Genomic DNA, 23,900 nt, shown 5'->3' on the forward strand with positions numbered 1-23,900 from the left:
GATCATGACCTGAGCCAAAGGCAGACGCTTAACGACTGAGCCACCCAGGCGCCCCCACCATGTTCTTTTTTTAATAGAGAAACTTTGGGAAAGAAAAGTAGCTAAAAAATTTGGTTAATTTGGTGTTAAATACCAAATATATTGCTAAAGAGTAGCAATCTGCTTAATTCTGTGTTGGTTAGAATTCTGTTCAGTTTTACACTTAAATGTCTTATTTTGCACTGTGTTCAGCAGGATAAAAATCTTAACTGGTAATAAGGATAGTACTTTGCATTTATAAGGTCTTTATGCTTCTTTCAAAGTTCACATGTCAGACTTCCTAAGCAATTAAATGAAAAACTTGATTAGAAAAACTTTCATTTCCTTGTATTGCCTAGATTAGAATTTCCCAAAGTGTGCTTTTATAGAATTAAAGGTAATAATTAATAGTACATAGTAAGGGGTTGCATGGTTAGATAAATTTGAAAAATACTGTGATAAGCATTAGTAAATAGATTTCTTTTCTGCAGGACTTGTCCTGATCCTATGCCTTGCGAGCGCATACGTATTTTTAAAAGAAAGATATAATAGACAGTATTTTTCTAACTTACTGGTTTTATATGTAACTTTTTATGTGCCTCATCTGAGAATGTAACCTCTGAGATTAATGTTTTATGGATCATACTTTTGAAAAATGCTAGGGGCACCTGCGTGGTTCAGTCATTACCTGCCTGCCTTTGGCTCGGGTCATGATCCCAGGGTGCTGGGATCAAACCCACATAGGGCTCCCTGCCTAGCAGGGAGTCTGCTTCTCCCTCTCCCACTCCCCCTGCTTGTGTTCCCTCTCTCTCTGTCAAATAAATAAATAAGATCATAAAAAAAAAGAAAAATGCTAAACTGATATCTGGTAAGAAACACATTTTAGACCTTAAATGTTGATATTTAAGATACTGAAGACCTAGATTTTGCCATCAACTCAGAATGACAGTAAAATTGTCAACCTTCATTTGTGCAGACTTGGCACTATTGTTATTCAAAGAAAGGTAGGGGTGCCTGGGTGGCTCAGTCTGTTGAGCATCCTGCTCGTGGTTTCAGCTCAGGTCATGATCTCAGGGTCCTGGGATCCAGCCCTGAGTGGGGCTCCATGCTCAGCAGGGCGTCTGCTTCAGGGTTCTCTTTCTCTCCCTCGCCTTCTGCCCCTTCCACCGGCTTGTGTGCCCGTGCCTGTGCATGCACGCTCTCTCTGCCCCCTCAAATAAATAAATAAATATTTAAAAACTAAAAAATAGGGCAACCCTCTTGAGTCCCCTCCCTCCTCGGGAGCTTTGTACTCTTTGCTATCTCTCAATAAACCTTTCTTTGCTGCCCACCAAACAAATAAATAAATAAATAAACAGAAATAGTAAAAACAAAAAATAAGCAAAGAACAGCAGATATTTGTTCTGCACCTCAAGCCATGAAAATTCAAACCTGTTGTTTATTTTAAATGTTCTATTAAGGCAATATGTGTTCTTTATAATAAAGAAAAGTCAGTACACTCTATAAACCTCCCTGAGGAGGGTGTGCTTAAGTGAATTATGGTGTGTGTGTGTGTGTGTGTATATATATATATATATATATATATATATATGATAAGTATCTGTCAAAAAATAATCTTATAAAAATATTTCATGAGGTGAGATTATTCTCAGATTATATTTAGAAGTGAGGACCACAAAACAATATTCAGTATTATTCCAATATTACAAAACAAGCAAATGAAAAATAAAAGAAAACCCAGGAAAGACTGGAAGAAAAAAAACATCAAAAGGTTAACCTGATTATAAAGAAATCAGTTAAACCCAAAATATAATATCCAAGTACGTGTTCCACCACAGTGCACCTGGGTTGTTTTTTGGCTGATGAGTCTAGTGTTTGGGAAACTTAATTCAGAAGAAATCTGAAGATCTGGATATGACATATATCCTAATCACTAACTCACTGAAATAAATTGGGTTGGTTTTTTGTTTACTAGTTCCTGCAACTTTAAAGATGGTAGATATGTTTTACTTCCTCCTGTAACCAGGATTTTGTTGTGAAATAATGGAATGCATTTTCTTTTACTACGTCTAATGTGGGAGACACTAATGATGTTAGCTACTCTGTCGCCGGCTATGTCCTGAAGCTAAGCTGATTTTTGGCCTCAAGGTGTTCTCACTTGGGTGGGCAAGTAACCATGAAAGTATCACAGAAAAGTCCTGGGAAATCACTTCAAAATTTTACTTGGCTTTGGCTTGCTTGGTAAATGATTAATGAACATGCATCAGGCACCACTCAGCCAGTGCCTCTTCCAGTTTGTCCCAACTCACCACAGTATATTTCCCTCCCACAGCGTCCTCTAGAAGTCATGCTTGCTATGATCTCCAGTGACAACCTCCGTCTTTTTGGTCCTCCTCGAAATAGCGACCTCACCTGGCTTCTCTTCATGCTTCCCCCAGCCCCTTGTCCTTCCTCCTCTGTTCCTTCCCCACCTCTTCACCCTCTGCTGACTCCTAGATGTTCTCCGTGCCCTCCTCTTCTCACTCCATGAATCATTCTTCACACCTATAATCTCACTCCTTGGGGTTGAAATTATTCACTTTTCCTTCCCTATTCAGGAAGAGAGGAGAAACTGGATTTAGAGTGCTTTTCTAAGTAATTGGCACAACGGTTACTCCCAGTATCGTAAAGAATAGAGTGAAAGTAAAACTTTAAATTTCAACAATACTAACTTATTAGGTAATAGAGAAGATAGTTCTGTGCTTCAAGTTTCAAAAGGAAAATGATTTCCTTCCTTGGATCACAGAAGCAATAGTAACTTACAAAAGTCTGTCTTGAAAGCCCTCTTCCCTGTCAGGCTTTTTTTGTCTACCGCACACTAATAAATTTGATTTAAACCTTCCAACATAAATTTCTATTTTGTTAACAGTTTTTCTCTTATTTCTCCAGGTTTCATTTCTTCACCCCATGTACCACTTATACCATACTGATTTGTATGTGTTGCTTGGTAAAACTAGTGCTCAAAGTATAGTACATTCTATGTGCTGAGACGGTAAGACACCTAAAGGTTACTGCCTGCCCTTTCCCTCCCTCTCCCTTCCTTTTCTTCCTTCTCCCTTCGGCCCTCTCCTCTGGTGTCTCCCAACTCTCTCATTCTTATGCCTTTGCCCCTTACAACCTTGGACTAACACCTGGGCTATACACAGTAGTCTGTCAGTAAGTGCCAGTCATTAGATTAAATGAGTTAATAGTAATTTAACAAAATTCAGTTTAGATAAATACTACCAAATATTTTTTAGTATTTCTGGTTTAGTTCTTCAATTTTCCTTGTTTGCTAAGATGGACTTTTATTCTTCTGGCAAATTAATTGTTAGAATGTATGACATTCCTCTAAAGTACTAAATTGTTACTGTTCAAGTTTCAAGTGATTTCCTGCTTATGACTCCCACCTAGGCATCCAGCTGCATCAGGTAGTCTAGTAGGATCCTCTTAAAATAATGCCATACAGATCTCATCAACTGCCTACCAGGATTGGGAGGAGGGGGAGATCAGATGATGTACGGGACCTGGGAATTAAGGAATCCAAGTGCTAAAAATGGATAGACTTACCTAATCACCTTTTTTTTTTCCGGGGGTATGGTCTAAATTTTGGCAAAATCCTTGCTGTGTTCAAAGTAGATTTTCTATAAATTTAGGATTTTATATTACACAATAAGATGTATTATATTTCATTATCTTTTTAATTTTTAAATCTCAATACTGCTGGCACCATTTTGTGAATTTTTAAAAATATTCTAATTCATTCTCAAACAGGCCCAATTTGTGTATTTTTTTTCTTTTTCTTTTCTTTCTTTTTTCTCCGTTAAATTTTGTATTGGAGACGTAGGTAAACTGAAATAACTGAGTCCATCCTGCTACAGTTTGCTAAGAATAATAATTTGCCCTTTATTCTTTTAAGGTAGAGATAGATTATTTCTGGATATATTCTGAATATTTTATATCAAACCTAGAATTCCATGTATAAATCAACTCTGTAAAGAAAATTAGTTCAGATATTGTTTCTTTGATACCCTATTAAATATATTACAATATAATTGCAATATTTAATTTCCAATATTTCCTGGCGGGGGGAACACCTCATGAAAGTATTTCCAGTTTTTATTTCCCTAAATGTTATGTTGGAAGAATTCTTTGATGTCATTTCTTTATATAGCTTATCATGAAAATAAAAAGCAGAAGGTTGAGAAAAATAACTTGAAGTAAAAATGTATTGTCAGTATTTAGTGCTTTTGCACAATGCTTTCAATAATAGCACTGTATCACTGTCTCATGTTGAGATCATTATCCACTCACACATTTTAAAGAAATTAGCTTCATATTTTCACAATTAAATGTAAAGGCAATATATCACTTTATTATTGGCTCTGTGAGGCTATAGGGATCATGTCTTATTTGTCATTGTTCTCCAGCACAAACTGCTTTACCTCGTTCTTAGTAAACATCCAGTCAATATTTGTTGAATGTTTGAAGGAATGACGAATCTAGACTCCTGCTAACAAAACTGGCATCATGATTTTTTAAATCTTATTGTTCCATCGAAGAGAGTTTATCTTCTTTGGATCACTATCCATTCTTGCCCTCCTTCCTTCCTGCCTCAGAGGAAGACAGTTCTAAAGTTAATCCATTTATATGATTCTTTGCTTTCAGTGTACAAACATGCCCACATCTCTCCCACCTTCAAAAACAACAAAATCTGTTGTCCCTTTGTCTCTACCTCTCCTCCCTCCATTGCCAAGCCTCCTGAAAGGTTAGCCCATATTCAACATCTCTCTTTCCTCCCTTCTACTTCACTCCTCATTTCACTTTATAATCTGGTCATGGGTGCTTGACTCTGGAATCTGATACTAGGGATTTCAATCTCAGCATTGCCTCTCACCAACTTTGTGACCACAAGCAGGTCTTGCAACCTCTCTAACAGAACAGATCTCATAGGACTCTCATGAAAATTAAATGAGATAATGCATTTAAAATGTACTTCTGCATTGCCTGGCTCATAGTAAATGGTGGTTATTATTCTTACTGATTGCAAGTGTAATAGGAGTTCAGAGAGGAGAAAGAATGGTGTAGGCTTAAGAAGAATTACTTTGAATTCACCTAACCTCTCACTCTTCAGACTAGGAAATTAGAACCCAGAGAAATTAAGTAGTCAAGATTTCATGGAGGACATATTTGAATTGGATTTTGAAGGGTAATAACAATAGTTTACAACTACTGAAGGTTTACTGTGGGTCAGAGACCATTCTAAATATTTACATGGATCATTTTATTGAATCTTCAAAACATTCCTGTGAGGTAACATTTCGGTCAGCCTAGAAATATGCAGTCAGTCTGAAGCTGGACAGGGAGAATAGAGAGAAAGGAATGAATGAAAATCTGGAGGCAGGAAAGACATGATGATTTCTAAAGATGGTGATGAGACTTAGCAGCCAGAGTGAAGAGCTTGTCTTAGGCAATAATGGGAAATTATGTTGAACAGAGTTAGAGTTATCAAGGCACCCTAACAACGATACCAAAAAAAAAAAAAAAAAGGCTTTATCTAATGGGCAAAATAAAGAGCAGATATAAATAAGTGACTTGGGCAGGGGAGGATACACATGGAATGAGGATTTAGGCACACTGATTTGGTGGCATGCACTATGAAGCCCTAAAGGGCAGTTTGTACTGTGTTCTTCATATTCCCAGGAACCAAAGCTTCTTCCAGCCACTGTTGATTACCACTAACCACTATGAGAGTACTGCAGTTTCCTGTAAAGGAGGTGGTTAATAGCAGTTTATGGAAGAAATGCATGAATAAAGGATGAATTGGATTGGGGGTCGTTTCTAGGCGGGAAGTGACGAGAGCTGGGACGATGGTTGAGACAGTGGGAATGGAAATAAGGAAACGAATCTTGGGTACAATTTCCAAGAATAAATAATAAGACTTGGGCACATATTGGACATGAACTAAAATTCAGAACCATATTTCAGGTTTCTTATATATAGCAAAAAGCAGTGCCAGAGCAGTTGCATTTCACACATTTTTGGTGTTTTCAGCAGAAGTTCTGTATTTGGTATAAATTGAAATGAAGCACATTTCATCATGATGATATTGTAAGTAATTATTATCACCATAAAAATTTTATCTCTACTTTCTACCCCTACTCCCTCAACCCATCTTCTTACCCACTTTACCATATACCTGGTTTATTGTCAGAGTCTCCTACTGAACTCTGGCCAAATAAACCTTCTCATCTTCACACACCAGCCAGTTGCCTCCTCTCACTGTTTTGTTCAAACAGTTGCTTTCTCCCATGAATACCCTTTCTTCTACCAGTACATTGCCATTGCCAACTGGAATATTAGTCATCCTTCACAACCAAATCACACGCTAGCTTCTCCATGCTGTCTGATCAGCCCAGCTGGAACTGACTTTTCCTTCTGAACTCCCATAGCACTGTACTTCACTATACTGCCTTGTACTGGTCATTTGGTTAACTGGGTATCCCTTGATCAGAATCTCACTTGTATTCCCTACATTGAAACCTGAACCTTTATTGCTGCACTCCTGCCCCTTAGGAGGGAGGGAAGTGAATTGAGTTATGAGGCTTGGGACTCCAGCCTTGGGTCCTTAGGAAACCAGTAGGACTGGGAGTCAGAAATCCAGGGCATTGAGCTGGATGGAGAATTGATGCAAAAAGAAAATGTCTCTCAGCAGGCATATTATCTGCAAAAAGGCAAGCTTAATTTGTAAGCATATCTCCGGACCTGCCATGGAGGATGATTCTAGAATCTCTAGACAACAAGGAACTGATTTGTACAGTGCCCATTAGGGATACAGAAAATGTTATCCATAAGCTGTTATTTTAATGCAGTTTAAAAATATATATTATTTGTTTCCTTGGTGGTTCACTCAAAACTGAAGACCCTGTTTTGTTCTAGAAAGTCTTATTAGTCCACAGAATCTGTAAAGACTTTGCTCTATGAAGTCTTTTGTAAAATCAACAGGATTCTACTTGTAGGATTTTCAGAAATCTAATATTGCGGGCTGGAGAGGACTACTATACTAATATTGAGCCAGAACTCTTAAACCTGCCTAAATAGGTATCTGTTCCACAGTATGGTTGGTAATTCTTGAGGCTCCCAGAATATGACAGGGGCTCTCGTGGCTGCCTTCGCACATGCTGCTTCCCTTGCCTAATCTACTTTTCTTCTCTTCATTTTTTGGCAAGGTTAACTCATACTTATCCTACACAATTTTGACTCAGATATCATCTCCTCCAAAAAACCTTCCCTGAATGCTCTCATTAGAGCTGCTGCCTGTTCCCACAATAGCATGCGCTTTCATCATAACACTTACTCCAGGTGTGGCAGTTGTCATCTACAGGTCCTTCTCCATGAGCTCTGTGGGTGACAATCAGCAGCATACTTAGAAGGCCATGAGGACTCGGTAAATGTTTGCTCATTGAATAAATGCAGTTTTAGTATAGGAAATGTAGATGCAAGTCCCTCCGCCTCACAGAGGGAAGTTGCCAGTATGAGTTTGAGGGTAATTTTTGAGAACTGCAATCTATGCACTCCTTGTCTTCTCCCCACCTGGCAGTGTAGCAAAACCAACCTGGAAGATAGCAGTTTGCCTATGTGCCTTAAGCAAGTAACAGTTCCTGTCCAACCCGGTATTTAAGAATAGTGACTGTTTTTACTATGTAGCCCCCAGCGAGAAAAGCAGACTTATAAAACATTTTTGTATCTCAGTGAATGTTTATGTTTGAAATTTTGCTGGCAAACCTACTAAACCCACCCCAACAGCCTTTCTGGATTTTTAAAATATTCCACTGGAAAGAGCTTTCTAGATACCAATTTTCATGTGTAATATAAACCAAATAATCAATCACATCCGTCTAAATCTCTACAATAATACAGCTTTCCCTCTTTTTTTTCTTTTTTGATTTGGCAGAAGCACTACGGCCTTTATATTTTTCAATTTTAGAAAGTTTTTCAGGAAACAAATAAGTGTGAACCCATGGCTATGTTGAAGCAGCATTTTCTTTCAGTAAAACAAAATCATGAGCTACATATAACGAATTGGCTCTAAAATTTTGAAGTAGGTCTTGCTTTAATTTTTTTCCCTTAAGGTTACAGTGTCCGATGATAACTCCTTTTGCTTCAATTACAATAAAAGTGAATATGGGTAGGTAAAATGCAAGAATTAAAACACACACACACACACACACCTACTTAGAACAGAGTAGGATGTTTACCGTTTATATTAAACCCAGTGGATGGAACTGACCAATGATTTGCGGCCGAGCCTGTCAAATATTATAATTCAGAGTTTCTTTAGACGTAAAAATAATCGCTGGTAAAAGTTCACCCAAAGTAGCATTTTGCCCCTAATTTCGTTTGTATTTTTCTTTTAAAGACCTAAAAAGCAGCGATAACTAAGACATACGTTCACCCACTGAATTTGCCACCAGTGCGCTGCGCCTCTGGAGCGCCCCTCCTGACCCCCACCCAGGGCGGCTTTGGCCCCCCGGCGTCTCCCCCGCCCCTCGCGCCGGCAGCTGGCTGGGGTGACAGGTGCCGAGCCCGCCTACCCCGGGGCAATAGCACCACCCCGCAATTCTCCCGCCGTTGCCTTTCGCAAAGCCGGCGTGCGGGTGGAGATAGTTTGCCTGCACCTTCGCCTGTCAGAAAACGGCGCTGGGAGGGAGCGAGCGTGAGAAAGTGAGCGCGTGCCCGAGAGGGAGAGGAGGACCGAGGAGCCGGCTCCCGGCGTCCGAGCGCCCAGTCTGCCCGGTCCCGCCCGTCCGCCTCCGGGCCCGCAGAGGGTGGGGGCCGCGAGCAGCGAGGCCGGCGGGCGCCGGGGGTTGGCGGGACGCGCGCTCCGTGCCGGCGCCCGGCCTCGAGCCCGCGCTCCCCCCCCCCCGCGTGCCCGCGCCGCTGCGCGATGCAGTGTGGGGAATGGCTGGGGTTGGCTGAAGAGCGCACAGTTGAGTTTTAATGTCCGCCATGTTGGCCATGGCGTATTGAAGAGAGCGAGCGAGAGAGGAGCGGAGCGGCACAGCCTCCCACCCTCCCGGCTGGTGTTAGTGCCCGGACGGCGGGCTCTGCGCTCCGCCCCTCAAGTCCCCGGCAGCGGTAGGCGAGTGGGGACCGAACCCCCGGTTCTCCATGATCCCGCTGGCCGGGGCCGTTTCCCCAGAGCGGAGAGGTATCTGCTGCGCCTGAGATGAGTAAACTGTCGTTTCGGGCGCGGGCGCTAGACGCCTCGAAGCCGCTGCCGGTTTTCCGCTGTGAGGATCTGCCCGACCTGCACGAATACGCCTCGATAAACCGGGCCGTGCCGCAGATGCCCACCGGAATGGAGAAGGAAGAGGAGTCGGTACGTGTTAACTCCCCTGTCCGACCCAGCGCCAGGCCCCGCTCCCTCTGCTGCCTGCGGCGGCGGCGGAGCAGCATACCCACACAAAATGGCCGCCATCTTCTCTTCGCCGCCGACTCTCAGTCGCCGGCCGGGCCTTTACCCCGCCTCCCCCGGCCTCGACCCCCGGCCGCCGCGGCCCGGCGGGGCCTCCTCTAAGGCCACCCGCCGACCCCGGCCACTTGTACCCGGGTCCCGCGGAGTTCGGGAGCCCGAAAGGCACAAAGGGGTCACGTGACGAAGCTGCCGGCAGCCATTTTGTGGTCTTAGTTCTTGGGTTGGGCCTTGTGCATCCGGAGAGGGGAACGGGCTGGGTGGCGGTGGGGGTGCGGCGAGCCGGGAGCCGCGGAGGACCCGCCTGCAGCCCTCTCCGCAGGCCGCTGGGTGGCGTTCTAGGGCCACCTCGGTCTTCGCGCGCTGCCGGCGCGGGGGAGCGCAGGTTCCGTGCACTGTGGGGGAATTTCACTTCCCGGTGGCCTGGAGAGGTGGCTGGGCTCAGTGGGGCCTGTAATGTTGACAGCCGTCTGTGAGGTTTATGATCCCTTCACCCCCTGCAATAGAATGTCGAGGGTACGGCGTATTTGCCCGGATGACTGACTTTCATAGAAGATAAGACTTAATTTCTGTATCCTCTTTCTGGGACTTCTGCATTCATTCCTCCCCAGTTCTGATTAATCGGAGGATAATAAACTATCCCAGACTTTTTCTTTGATCTTTGAGACTATGTTGCAGACTTATTTGGAGTACGTAGCTCTTCTAAAGCCTGTAACTCTAGTATTGTCTTTTTTTTTTTTTAATAAAGTGTAAGTTCGCCTTCTTTCTGGTTTTCTCAACATAGGGGAAGAAAAGACCCAATTTAAGAAGATGTTATAGATCTAGATTTCGAAAGAGGGTCCTTCCTTATCGATAACAGAACTAAAGTTAAGTGAGTTCATTTACAGAAATCTTAACATTGAGATGTCTAAATCGGGTGGGTTTCAGTATTTAACTGTTTACATCTAATAGACATTTTATCATAGCTGTGGCTTTACCTTGTTGTAGAAATTGGGTTCAGACACAAGGATAATAGAATCTTCCTCTCATTTCCCCCAGATCCTTGACAGTATAACTTGATGACTTCTAATCCTAAGGAATTGCATACCTTGGTTTTCAGGTACAGCCATTTAAACAGGGTGCAGTGTATTGACAGTTCAAGGAAATCAAGGAGTCGCTGGATTTGTGTGCTACAATTTTGTTGTGGAAAATTGTACTGTAATACTTCTATTTGGTACTGTAAGAATTTTAAATGTAGAAATTATGTTTTGTAATGTTGATTTTGAAAATAAAGCTGTTTAAACTGTTTGGGTTATTTAACCTTTTCAAGTAAAATAGTTGTGACAGTTGAATGTTACTTTTGAGAGTAGTGTTTTAAATCTAACTTTACAGATAAGCTAAGTGATAAGTGTATGTAGTAGAGATTGTCTAGTGTAGTACTGACTTTTCAGCACTTAATCTATGAGACAGAACCTCTTAACTTATTTTACATGTATCAACTTTAGAGTAGACTGGTGCCATTTGTTTATTTTTTAATAAGTGATTTGTTTTTAAAAATTAAAGTACTTGTGACTGCAGAATCTTGTCTTTTGGTTTTATTTTTGTTTCTGTTTATAAGTTTTACAGATAATACTTTCAAGTTGGGGTGCTGGTGTTACACTGCCTTGGAATTTAATTTATAGTTCTTGTTTTGCAGCCAAGGAAGGTGGGGAGAGCTTTGATAAAAGCAAGGTAGCACTACAGTACACTTTAGACATTTAGTTGAGTCTTGCTTCTGTGAATACTTTGAATAGTCCAAGAGCTACAACCTGAAATCAGAGCTGAGCTCCACTGAAGTATCAATACTTGTTAAATTTTACAGATAGTTTTTGTTCACAGAAATAATTTTGACATTTTATAGTGCAGTGGATATCATTAGTAACATGTGGAATCTCTTATTTCTGAGGGACATGAGGGATTTTTTTCTTTCAACTTCCTTTTCCATCATCTGTTTAGAATTTATTTCACTTTACATACAACTGAAACTATGATCATTGAAGCATAGACCTAAGGAACAGATACTGAATTTAATAGAAGAATGTAAACAGTACCAGGTAAATTGCTGCTGTACAGTCCTGTGGTTCCCGCTGTCAGTAGTAGTTGGCCATATAAATCACAGTGTTGAAAGTAGCATGTTACACGATACTGAAAATGTAGACTAAGCATAAAGGTAGTTGAATTCTGAGCTAACCTTAGAAAAACAAAACTTTTTGATAATTTGCTGAAGCATGATATACTTCTTAAAAAGATAAATGGTTAAAACAAACTTTTGCCTTTGACTGACATTATTTATGGTGTCTCTTAGGTCAGAGTGCCCTAGAACCTTAACTGAGCGTCTAGTTTAGGAAAAGTATAACGGTATGTTGATCATGAAAAATGGGGCAGACTTAAATGAGGACAGTTTTGTATACACCACCTGATTAAGAAAGCATTTCACGATCAAGATGTATCTGCAGAGTTGTCATGTAAACTATCTGGTAATTGTTACCATATTTTGTTTCTGTGGTGAATAACAAATTTTAGGTCTTAATACTGAGAAAGTAAAACTTATTAATGTACTCCCATTTAACCAATTTTAATAATGTAAGCTGAACACATTGACTTAATTAGGCATGCCTCTTAATTTTTAAGAAACAACTTTAAACAGAAATCCTCAGTTCCCCGCCCAAAAATGACTTAACTCAATTTTAAAATTTATTTTTTTTATTACTGTTGGATTGGAAAATAACTCCAGATTGTAATAAATTGAAGGACTTGACTGAGTTTTAGACATTAAGTAGGCTTCGTGCCCAGGGTGGAGCCTGACGTGGGGCTCAAACTCCCGACCCTGAGATCAAGACCTGAGCTGATGTCAAGAGTCACCCAGGCACCCCCAGAAGTAATTTTCAAATAGGAAATCAATAGACTGTCAGCTCTAAAGTGAGATAAATGAGTCCCTTTGGGGGTTAAAAAAGACAAAAGTTTAAGCAAGTTGAAAGGGCAGATGTTGCACCATTGTAATACTTGAACATTTTTATTAAGATTATCGTAAATTTGAGATCTTAACTTTGAAGTTAGGAATGTTCAAATACTAAGTTCAGTGCCACAGCTTCACCTTTAATTGAAAATGTAGCTTTTACAAGATGTCAGTACTATTGATACGTTTTTATTAAAATTGATTTGGTCAAAATTGGAGCTTTAAATTAAAATTTTCCCTTACGGATACTTACCCTTTAGGAAAGACATTCTGAAAACGTTGGTTTTAAAGTGATATTAAAGCTTCGACAAATTGGAGCTACCTGGTTCCAATAGTATAACATTTTCATTGGGATGTCTAGGGCATTGTGGCTCCATTAGAAGTGGAGAGTTAACCTTTCTACTCCTATTACCTAGTCTCGTTTGGGTAAGATATGTGATATAATTGACATATTAACGATATCACACTGATACTACCTTATACAGCCACCTTTGAGACTGTTAGAAGTATGGTCTAGCCATTACAATCCAACACCTTGTTTTAGTAGGGTTCTAACCAGACAAAATGGTCTCTTACACCTCCCTTTCGCTCCTCTTAAAACTACCACCTTTCATTTTGGTCCTGTATACAATGTTATTAAACCCAAGTTAAGGACCGTTTATAAAGTGGGCAGGTTTTTTTGTTTTTAGTTAAGGGGAAATTGGAAATATGTACATATCTCTGACGTGAGGAAAAATAAGCACTACATTTACAAAAGTTAAAGTCTAGTTTTCCTATTTTATAAAAAGTTAAATCACTTTAAATGATCAACTTAAAAAAGTTTGATTTCTCATTTTTTTTTGAAAGAGACAAGAATCTTTTTCTCAGATCTTTAAAATTTTACAAACTAAGCTTTTTTAGTCCTTGGGAGCTGTAAAATTAGAGTTCTCCCTCTGCCTTGGAAGTGAAGAAAAATATGTGAAATCTCAATTACTGTAGGAGCAAAGTTTAATTTTTTCAAATAATTTGAATTAGAAACAGTTATTTTGCATTAAGTAGCAAATAGTCTATTTAAAATCAAAGATAATTGAAAAGCAGTAGTAAAATTTAATTTCTACCCTCCCAAGACTTTTTAATTTTTACTTTTTTTTTTAAGTGAGCTATACACCCAACATGGGGCTTGAAATTAGACCCCAAGATCAAGAGTCACATACTCTACCGACTGAGCCAGCCCAGTGCCACTCCCTACCAAGATATTTTTAGGTAGAAGTTTCTAAGCTGCAGTTCTAAGGATTATGTGGAAATGATCCTGAAAGTAATGAATTCCCATAGTATACGTATAAAATTTTGTGATGGTATATTTTTCTAGGAGAAAAGTTCGTATTTGTCAACAGTTTCTCAAAGTATTGGTAATGAGGTGGAGCATAAAGCTCAAGGTTAAGTGTTACTTCTAGAAATTTCAAATGAAGTTATTTTGGTTTATCAGTATGACAATTATATAGACTTATTAATAGAAAGATAATTGAGAAAAGCTAATAGGCAACTCAGGAAGAGACTGAGTACTCTTAAATGCAAAAGGAACCTCTTGAAAACTATAATTTCTAGGTGCCTAAAGAGCTCTTCTTTCAGTGTACTATTTGATATTTAAAATTTTGGATTAGTACCATTTGTACTTAGACTTCATTTGCTTATAAAACAATAGTAATGACAGCTGACAGGCTTACATATCTAATCATGTTTTGTGAATGCTTTGTGATCTGTAATGGAGTTTGTGCTAAACTACCATTTCTTTTTCTTAATTAACAGTACTTAATTAAAAATATCATCTAAATGTAGGATAGCTTAAATTTTGTAAACAAGGAATAATAACCTGTGTTTACACATTCATGAATTTGTGGTTAGATTGAATGTTAAACCAACACCCCTAAAAACTAGGTTTTAGTTTTATATTTTGCATTCTACATCATGGTATGTGGTGGTAGTAAAGTTAAACAGATGAAAGATATATGTGTCTATGTACATACATAGCTAATGACAGGAGTTCTGTTTGTATATATAAAAATGTGGAGTCTGACTATATGATTCAGTTTTCCTGAAAAGTTAGGGGTATTTGTTAACAGCACTTGGTCAAAACAGTAAGTTTAAAACAGAAGATAGCTTTTTAAAAGGAGCAATAATACCATGGAATGATGGTATAGTTTGTAATTCTGCTTCTTAAGATAACAAGGAAATGAGAATTTTATATTGTAATTTGGGAATAAAATGAGTTGTGAGTTTTTAAGTGCAAAAGTGGTATGAAAATAGGAAATACTTCTAAAGACAGGGACTAGAGTATGTCTTTTACTTTTTAAAGTAAACTTTTGAATCCTTAAGGGGTGATTTACATTAGTATTTTATAATGCCTTTTCTGTAAGATTATATCAATTTATTGGGAAATCAATAAGAAAAATGATTCAAATGTTTTACATAAATTGCTAAAACTACTTTCAGTCAGTTACCTGAAGGTAACTGTGTTGTCTTTAGCACATTTATAAATTGTGGCAAGTCTTTCTTGATCAAGTTTATGTAACTTAAAGCCTGTGATTATAGGTAGTGATTTTGAGCTATTATAGTATTTTTTTAAGTTTGTTTGTTTTTTAAAGATTTTATTTATTTATTTGACAGAAAGAGACACAGCGAGAGAGGGAACACAAGCAGGGGGAGTGGGAGAGGGAGAATCAGGCTTCCTGCGGAGCAGGGATGCAGGGCTCGATCCCAGGACCCTGGGATCATGACCTGAGCCGAAGGCAGACGCTTAATGATTGAGCCACCCAGGCGCCCCTCTATTATAGTATTTTAAACATAACGGAGACCCAACTTTATTCCTTTAAATATATGTGAAGTGAATTTCATCCACCAGCCTCTCAGTAGTAGGTGGATGAAAACAAAAACATGTTGTAATTAAATCTACTATGACCCATTATTTGAGTTGTAGCTATGATGAATGGGGGTATAATCAGTTCTTCAAAAGATAAAACTCTTCCTCAATTATTTGTTGTTAGGAAGTTATCTTTGAAAAGTTTGGTTCTGCTTCAGTTATGCACGGTGGCATAGTTGGCTGCATTTTGCAACATATTAAAGCACATCATTTTGTTTGAATTTATTTCAGTATAGCAAGTTCTGGCTGAAGAAATAGAACATGGCCTTAGAGTGAATCCAGGGGCAAAGATAACGTGAGGTTTAAAACAGCCCATGGATGGGCAGACGGCCTCTCTGCTGTCCTGCCTGCTGCTTCCTTGTAGTGTATTCAGTAAACTTCTAGCTCCTTTGAAAATAAGTAAAGCGTCCCATGGATGATTTAATACAGTTTCAAATCTTTTTATATATTGGGATGAATTATTTTCATAATCGTGGAATCACAAGTAGCAGTTGTATATTCTCTGAGAAAATGTAGTTTGGCTTTTATGGCCTTTGACAAATCACTTGACCTTACTGAGTGAACTTCATTCAGTGTCTTCTGTGTCTGCGGTCTTCTGACTTACTCTGACGAGGTAGCTCCAAGGAGTGAATAAGGTAGGGTAGATAAAAATGCTGTATAGATGACTTTTGTTATAACGAAATACTAATTGAATGTCTAGAATGGCCTTTTTCTTGATTCTGAAAAACTACATTTACACAATCCCTTGTATTTGGGGATTATCTGATATGAACGTGTTAGATGTGTTCTTTTTCTTTTAGAGTTGTATATAGTTGCAAAAAGGGTGTCTTTAAGTTTAGGTAATAATTGGGAAAATCAACCTTAGACTCAAGGCTTCATCCAGGTTCCAAGAGTTGAGTGTGTGCATACATGGACACACTCACCCAGATTTTCTTAACTGCAAAATGAAGCAAGGCTACGAAAATTTCCTGTTGTAATGAGTATGTTACCAATAAATTTAAGTCTGTTTCCAGATGAGCTTTATGTGGTTATAGAATAGTCATTCAATCTTGATTTAGTTAATGATTTCATTTGCATATTATATAAGCATAATTTACACAGAAATAAAGGTAGTCTGGGTGCATGGATAATTGGTCTCATTTTAGTCTAGGAAGGCTCACAGGTTCTAAAGGATTTAAAGAATATAAATGGGTGCTGTAGTCACAATGCTTTTATTGTTATGAGAATTTGAAATTGGAGCTAGAATCTTGTAGTGATGGTTGCAAATATGTGTTTTACTTGTAATGTAATGGAGGGTGAAGGGAAACAAAATATAAATATGGCTGTTTGGAAGTCTAAAGCAAGAATTTGATCATTATTCTAATAAGTGGAGATATTTGAGGTAAGGTATGTCTGTTGTACAAAGACAGAAAATGGAGATAAATCCATTTTGATTCACTTTTGTAGCAAATATTTGTGCATTTGCTTTGAGGCAAGGACTATTAGAGGCCCTATGGATACAACACTAAACAAACAGAGTTCCTTTTTTCATGGATCTTATGTTCTAGAATATGGTACGCTCTATTGGGGCAGGAATTTTTGTCTAACGTTATTTAACTGATGTGTTTTCAGCACCCAAAATAGTGCCTGGCATGTAGTAAGGGTTTGATTTGTTTAATTGAATGAATTCTAATGGGAAAACGCACAAAAAAGAAGGCAAATGAAAGTAAAAAATATAACTTCTACATGGCAGTGGAACAAGATAATTTCAGGTAGAAGGAAGATCGAGTTTTCTTTGTATAGATGGTCAAGGAACATTGGATCTGAAACTTGAATGGTGGGAATGAGCCAACCCTGTGAAGAAGATCTGGATGAAGAACATTCCAGGCAGAGAGACCCATAGATGCAGAGAGCCTGAGGTAGGAATTAGAAGACCAGTATGACGAGGGCAAAGTGAAAAAAGGGTAGGGTAGTATGAGACTGAGGACCAGGGGTAGTCAGGGGTCCAAATCTGGTTAGGTATTATAGGCTACTACAAGAAGTTTATATTGTTTTGAAATGAAGTAAGCCATTAGAGAATTTCAGGCAAAGCAGTGACATGATATGAATTGTGTGTTTTCAAGATTATTCTTGCCACCATGTGGGAGAATGAGCCATAATGGCAAGAATGAGAGTTGACGGTAACTTTGACTAAGGTGGTGGTAGTGGAGATGAAGAGAAGTGGATGGATTTGAGGTATATTTTGAAGGTAGAACCAGCAGAACTTGGTGAATTTGAATGTACTAGGGATGGAGAAAAAGAATCAAGCATTAACTCCTGATTTTTACCTGGAGCACCTGGATGGATAGATGATTGGGCCACTTACTGAGATACGGAAAATCGGAGGAGGGAGGATATTGAAAGAACGGACGTGTTTGGTTTAAAGTGCCTCTTGTCCATATTTAACTGGATATGTAAGAACATAGTGCATTAGAACAGTCTGCACTACAGCTGTAAAATGTAGAAGTCATGGGTTGGTACTGTAAACTTGAAAGTCTTTGGGAGATAGATGATTTTTAAAGCTGTGCCTTGGGGCCCAGCTAGAGCAGTAGCTAATAGAGAAGTAGGAAGACGACAAGGATCAAAGGGTCTCAAAAAAGAAGGACATTGGTTAACTGTCCACTGGGAAGATGAGTAAGGGGAGGATGATTGTTTGATTAGATGTGTGCCAGTGGCCTATTTTGTTGGAGTAATGGGAAGGAAAGCCCAGTGAGAATAGAAGAAATAATGAAAGATAAATAAAAGAGTCATAGCAAGTATAGACGACTCTTTGCAATAGTTCTGCTATGAAAAGAAGCAGAGAAAATAAGACTGTGGCTGGAGTGGGCTAGGGAATCAACAAATGATTTCTTTTAAAAATGAGTCACAATAGGGTGGGTGCCTGGGTGGCTCAGTCTGTTTAGTGTCCATCTCATGATTTTGGCTCAGGTCATGATCTTGGGATTGTGAAATCGAACCCCACGTCGTACTCCAGGCTCCAGAGTCTACTTGAGATTCTCTCTCTACTCCCTCAGCCCCTCCCTGTGTGTGCTCATGCATTCTCCCTTTCTCTTTAAAATAAATTAATTGTTTAAAAATGAGTCACAAATTTCCAGCAGACACAAAGGGAAGATGGGACAGAAACAAGGGAAGCAGAGCTAGCCTTCGGTTTCCCCGTCTCTACCTAGAGAGTTTCCAGGCTGAAAGCATAGGTAGAGGAGATCCCAAATAGACCCTGACAGCCTCCTTGAGTTGAAGAGAGAAAATTCAGAGTTTGGAGAAGCTGAAGTGACTTCAGGGCAGGCTGTCAGACATGCACAGAGCATGTCTCCTTGAGTGTAGCTAAAAACTGATCAGAGCCTCTGTGAGGAAACTAAAGAGGCTGAAGGAAAAGCAGTTGGAAAGAACTAGGAGGGACAGTTCTGTGAGCTCACATAGGGCTGGGAATATGTTGTGTCTTCACTAGCCAGAGCAGAAAGACATCCTAATACACAGGGTGTCAGATAAAAAAGTTCTCAAAAGAGTTACTTCCTTAGTAGTAGGCCCCAGTTAGCTTTAAAGACTGTTCTGGATACAGCCTAACAAAGATTAAACACTGTTCTCAAAAGGATCAGACTAATTTCAAGCAACTTCATTGTGTCCCAGAAAAAGCCCAAAAATGTTCAAAGGAATACGAAAAGGTCCTACAACATAAAACTTAGTTTTTGGCGTCCAACAAAAAGTTAACAGGCGGGGCGCCTGGGTGGCTCAGTTGTTAAGCATCTGCCCTCAGCTCAGGTCATGATCCCAGGGTGCTGGGATCGAGCCCCACATCAGGCTCCTTGCTCGGCGGGAAGCCTGCTACTCCCTCTCCCACTCCCCCTGCTTGTGTTCCCGCTCTCGCTATCTCGCTCTCTCTCTCTCTGTCAAATAAATAAAATCTTAAAAAAAAAAAAAGTTACCAGGTATGCAAAGAAGCTGGAAAATACAACCAACAACTAAGGAAAAAAAGTAATCAACAGAAAAAGACAGAAATAACCCAGGTAATAGAATTAGTAGACAAAAATGTTAAAATAGTTTAGACTTAGTGTATTAGTTGGAATGATGTTGTCAAGAAAGATAAAATAATCCTATCCCCTCTTCTACTTGGCACTTTGTTTTTTTAAAACTGTTTCCTTCAAACTGTTTTGCCTGGATTAATTTCACAGTGGGGATTGGTCATTAATTAGAGCAGAAATACTTCTTCCTCTTTAAAAGTAAGAAGAAGGCAGGTATGTGAGGGGAAAATGCAGTTCTGTTGTTAGACTTGGCAGTGGGAGGATGAGGTAATTCATCCTATGGTTCTGTTTTCTCTGTGAAGTATGAGGTGAGGTCATCACCTCAGAGTGGGGGCGGGGTCACCTTAAGAGAGACGAAGGTATGTGTGGGAAAGCTAACTTAGAGAAATGTGGTATGATTGAAGAACTAGCTGAAGGCTCAATATTTGTGATCGTTTAACGTGAGACCAGTCAGCTCACTTGAGCAGTTGAATGCAAGCCTTAAACTGGAGTTCAAGCACCAAGTAGGTATACAGTAGGGGTTTTTTTAGGGTGAGGTTTGCCCAGCATGTACAAAGGAAGAAGAGAGGGATGAGAGATAGATTATCATGATAGACCATGGAATCTAAACTGGGTGGGCAGGGAAAGAAGACATCAGGGAGCTGATAAATAGTGGGAGAGTGGTAGGAGTCATTGAAATAAAAGGCTCTGTGGGAGGGAGGTGCTGGAATAGGTGAAACTAAGTCAGGAGAACGGTGGGGGTTAAAAAGTGAGATGCTTGATTTGTAGATGTCAGAGGTGGCACAATTACCAGTGAAGGCAAGAGCTAGAGTATAATCACAGGAGTGGTGGCCGAGGTGGAATAGAGGAAAAGATCAATGTGCGTGAGGTAATGATGGCAGAAGTGTATTAGTAGTCGAGAAGAAGACTGTGAGCTCTGGGACTTGACCAAGAGAGTTGTGTATGTCAGCTTTGGGAAGAGTGGTGGTATGAATTTCTGAGGGGTTATGATTTTTGAAAGGACAGCAAAGAAGAAATGGTATGGGATTGGCAGTGGGAAGCAAGGAAGATGAATAGTTAACCCACCTATAAGGATGTGAGACGTGGGAAAATAAACGGCTTCTGCTTTTAAGGGCTACAGGGAGTACAATTTCTGGAAGACACTGCCAGGCTTCAGTTAGAGAAGGAAGTTGAGGGAACAGTGAAAGAAGTTGAGACTTGTATGAAGAGTTTACTGATAAATCTCTAGAGAACAGAGCAGAAGAGTTTGGGAAGGCAGAGAAGGGCGGAAGATTGGGTCACAGTAGGTGATACCGAAGTCAGAGCCAGGGAGTTGGATTATGTTGGTAAAGAGAGGTTTATCCAGCTAACCTCAGATGCACAAACAGTTCAAGATACTTTCCTAGGTAGTAATCTGAATCTGAACTGCTATGGAGCCATTCCTGTAGCTAGACATGGTGTGATAGCCTGAAGGAAGGGCATCCCCACTAGGTAGAAACTGGCTGCTTGATGAACTCCAAGGAGTCCATCTATCACTCCTCCTGGAGTTATATACAGGCATACTTCAGAGGTATTGTAGGTTCAGTTCCAGACCATTGCATATATACGGCAATAAGGCGAGTCCAATGAATTTTTTGGTTTCCCAGTGCATTTAAAAGTTAGGTTTATACTGGAGTCTATTAAGTGTGCAGTAACATTATGTCCCCAAAAAAGTACATACCGTAATTAAAAATACTTTATTGCTGGGACACTTGTGTGTCTCAGTTGGTTACACATCCAACTCTTAATCTCAGCCTCAGGTCTTGATCTCAGGGCCATGAGTTTAAACCCCCCCAAAATACTTTATTGCTGAAAAATGTTAACCATCATTCGAGCTTTCAATGAGTTGTAATCACTGATGAGAGATCACCATAACAAATATAACAATGAAAAAATTTGAAATGTTGTGAGAATTACCAAAATGTGACACAAAGACACGAAATAAGCAGATGCAGTTGGAAAAATGAGGCGTATACACTTGATCTATTCAGGGTTGCCACGAACCTTCAATTTGTAAAAACTGTGAAGCTCAATGAAAGGAGGTATGCCTGTAAATATCTTTACAATGAAGGCTTTTGGTACAGTATGCTTATTTTAGGATCCAGTAAGTGGACCTTTGGGGTTGTTATTGAGCATCTGAGAACTTTCTCTACAGTGGTTCTCCACAGGGACTGTAGTATTCTCTCATCCCCAGGACATTCTGGAAAATTGTGGGGATGCTTTTGATTATCACCATTTTGGAGAGATGCTTTTGGGGTCAAGAACAGGGTGAGTTCACTTTGCAAAGGGTAGTCCTGCAACACAAAGAATTGCCCTTGTAACTTTGGCTATCCCCAGAACATCCTAACAGGTTAAATTTCCATTTCTAAATTATCTGAGCCTAAGACCTAATTCCATTTTACATGTAAAGGGTTTTTTTGTACAGTTTTTACCTATACTAACATTGCTAGTTGCTATTAGTATGTAAAGTAATATATATATAAAGTAGGGAAATGTTATACTGTATTTCATTTAGAACTTCGTAGGGGTTGTTACCATTTTGGAAATAATTTCATCAACATCATTTGTGGGATTTGAGTCAACAGACCTAAAGCATAAAGTCTATTCTTTTTTAAGCGTTATATTCACAGTGATTCTTTGTAGACATGTAGCATCTGTGATGGCTTCATTTTGTCTTCCTAGGTTACATAACCCAAGCATTTACATGTTTTAGTACATATTTTACTATAAATTACTTTCCTTTTATTTCTCCTTTGTTTTGCAGTTACCTTCTTGGATTGAATATTTTAAAAATGCGTAAAGTAGAATAGTGAAAGAATTTGAAAAGAAGGAGCATTGGGTCTGGTTGATAAGGTTGAAAATATCTACTCAACTGGGCTCAAAACATGAGCTATGGAATTAGGTTTTAGTTAAAGTTCTGGTTGTGCAATTAACCCCAAGTCTAGTCTAATTGAGATCCTATGTAAAGTATAGCATGGTGGCTTACATATAATAAGTGCTCAGATCTTTTTAACTTACTATTTTAGTTTCACTTTTAGTCCTTGAAGGATAGAAATGTGTTTTTAGATTGTTTTTTAAAATTTCAACAAATTTCCATTATAACAAATGATTTTTGTTACGGAGTGTTTTTGACAGTGAGTGAGTACCGATTTTGATACCCCTAGAGTTGTGTTGATGATAGAATGTGAAATACTAAGCAGGGTATCAAAGAACATGACCTTTAGCAGACAAGTATGTCAACTAAATGGATTGTCTTCTCAACTTAAACACGTGATTGGTTTCCTAGTGGATGCTAAAATGTATAAAATGTGTTTTGAAGAATTCATCAGGTGAAAAAAAAAGTTTTCTGCACTTTTTAACAGGTTCTGTATGCTTCAGTGATTTTTAGTTTTTAAGGCTGTCCTTCACACAAATCTACACATTTGAATCTTAGAATTCCTGTTAAAAGGTTTAGGATGCCCTCTTATTTTGAAAGATTCATAATTGCTTCTTTTTTTTTTTTAAGATTTTATTTGTTTGACAGAGAGAGACACAGAGAGGGAACACAAGCAGGGGGAGTGGGAGAGGGAGAAGCAGACTTCCCGCTGAACAGGGAGCCCGATGCGGGGCTCAATCCCAGGACCCTGGGATCATGACCTGAACCGAAGGCAGATGCTTAACGACTGAGCCACCCAGGCGTCCCTATAATTGCTTCTTAATTGGTCTCCCTGCTCTGGTTTTCAAATTATAACCCCCTCTCACAGTTGTCAGGGTGATCTTTTTAAAATTTGAATTTGGTTGTTGCTTTGATATCTAAAATCCATAAATTGTTCCTTTTTCTGATAGAATAAAATGCAAAAACTCCTTAATGGGGTTTTCTGGGCCCTGATGATCTTGACCTCTATTTCCAGTCCTTTCCTTTTCCCCTGCTTAAATTCTGTATTAATTATTGCTGCATAATAAATCACCCCTAAACTTAGCAGCTTAAAACAACAAACACTTGGGGCACCTGGGTGGCTCAGTCGTTAACCGTCTGCCTTCGGCTCCAGTCATGATCCCAGGGAACTGGGATTGAGCCCCGCATCAGGCTCCCTGCTCAGCGGGAAGCCTGCTTCTCCCTCTCCCACTTCCCCTGCTTGTGTTCCCTCTCTTGCTGTCTCTCTCTCTCTCTGTGTCAAATAAATAAATAAATAAAATCTTTAAACAACAGCAAACACTATCTCACACAGTTTCTGAGGGCTAGGCATCTAGGAGCAGCTTCTCTGAACCATCCTGGCCTAGAGTCATAAGGTCCCAGTAAAGCTCTTGGGGAGGACTGCAGTCTTCTAAAGGCTTGACTGACTCGAGAATTTCACTTCCAAGCGCCATCACATAGTTGTTAGCGAGCCTCAATTCATCACTGACCGGAGGCCTCTGTTCATGAACTTCTCCGTTACTGTTTCATTGTCATCACAGTATAGCACCAGGCTTACCCCAAAGGCAGGACCC

At 39.6% G+C, this 23,900-nt stretch overlaps 1 protein-coding gene across 3 annotated transcripts in view; it reads left to right on the forward strand.

Moving 5' to 3' along the window:
* The window catches only part of EPC1 (enhancer of polycomb 1), a 94,253-nt gene that overhangs the window by 16,030 nt on the left and 54,323 nt on the right, over positions 1-23,900 (forward strand). Inside the window, exon 1 of one of the 3 annotated variants that reach the window (XM_028120867.2) lies at positions 8,967-9,418. The exons of 1 other annotated variant lie outside the window; for it this stretch is intronic. In XM_028120867.2, coding sequence (XP_027976668.1) covers positions 9,266-9,418 — 153 coding nt within the window. In that variant the 5' untranslated portion in view covers positions 8,967-9,265. Of the gene's footprint in view, positions 1-8,966; positions 9,419-23,900 lie in introns of those variants that run through there. One more of the 3 variants, XM_028120868.2, reaches the window with a different exon arrangement.

Source organism: Eumetopias jubatus, unplaced genomic scaffold (genome assembly GCF_037043125.1).
Source record: "Eumetopias jubatus isolate StellerSeaLion01/CBP00866 unplaced genomic scaffold, mEumJub1_p1.0 scaffold_8, whole genome shotgun sequence".
Taxonomy (NCBI): domain Eukaryota; kingdom Metazoa; phylum Chordata; class Mammalia; order Carnivora; family Otariidae; genus Eumetopias; species Eumetopias jubatus.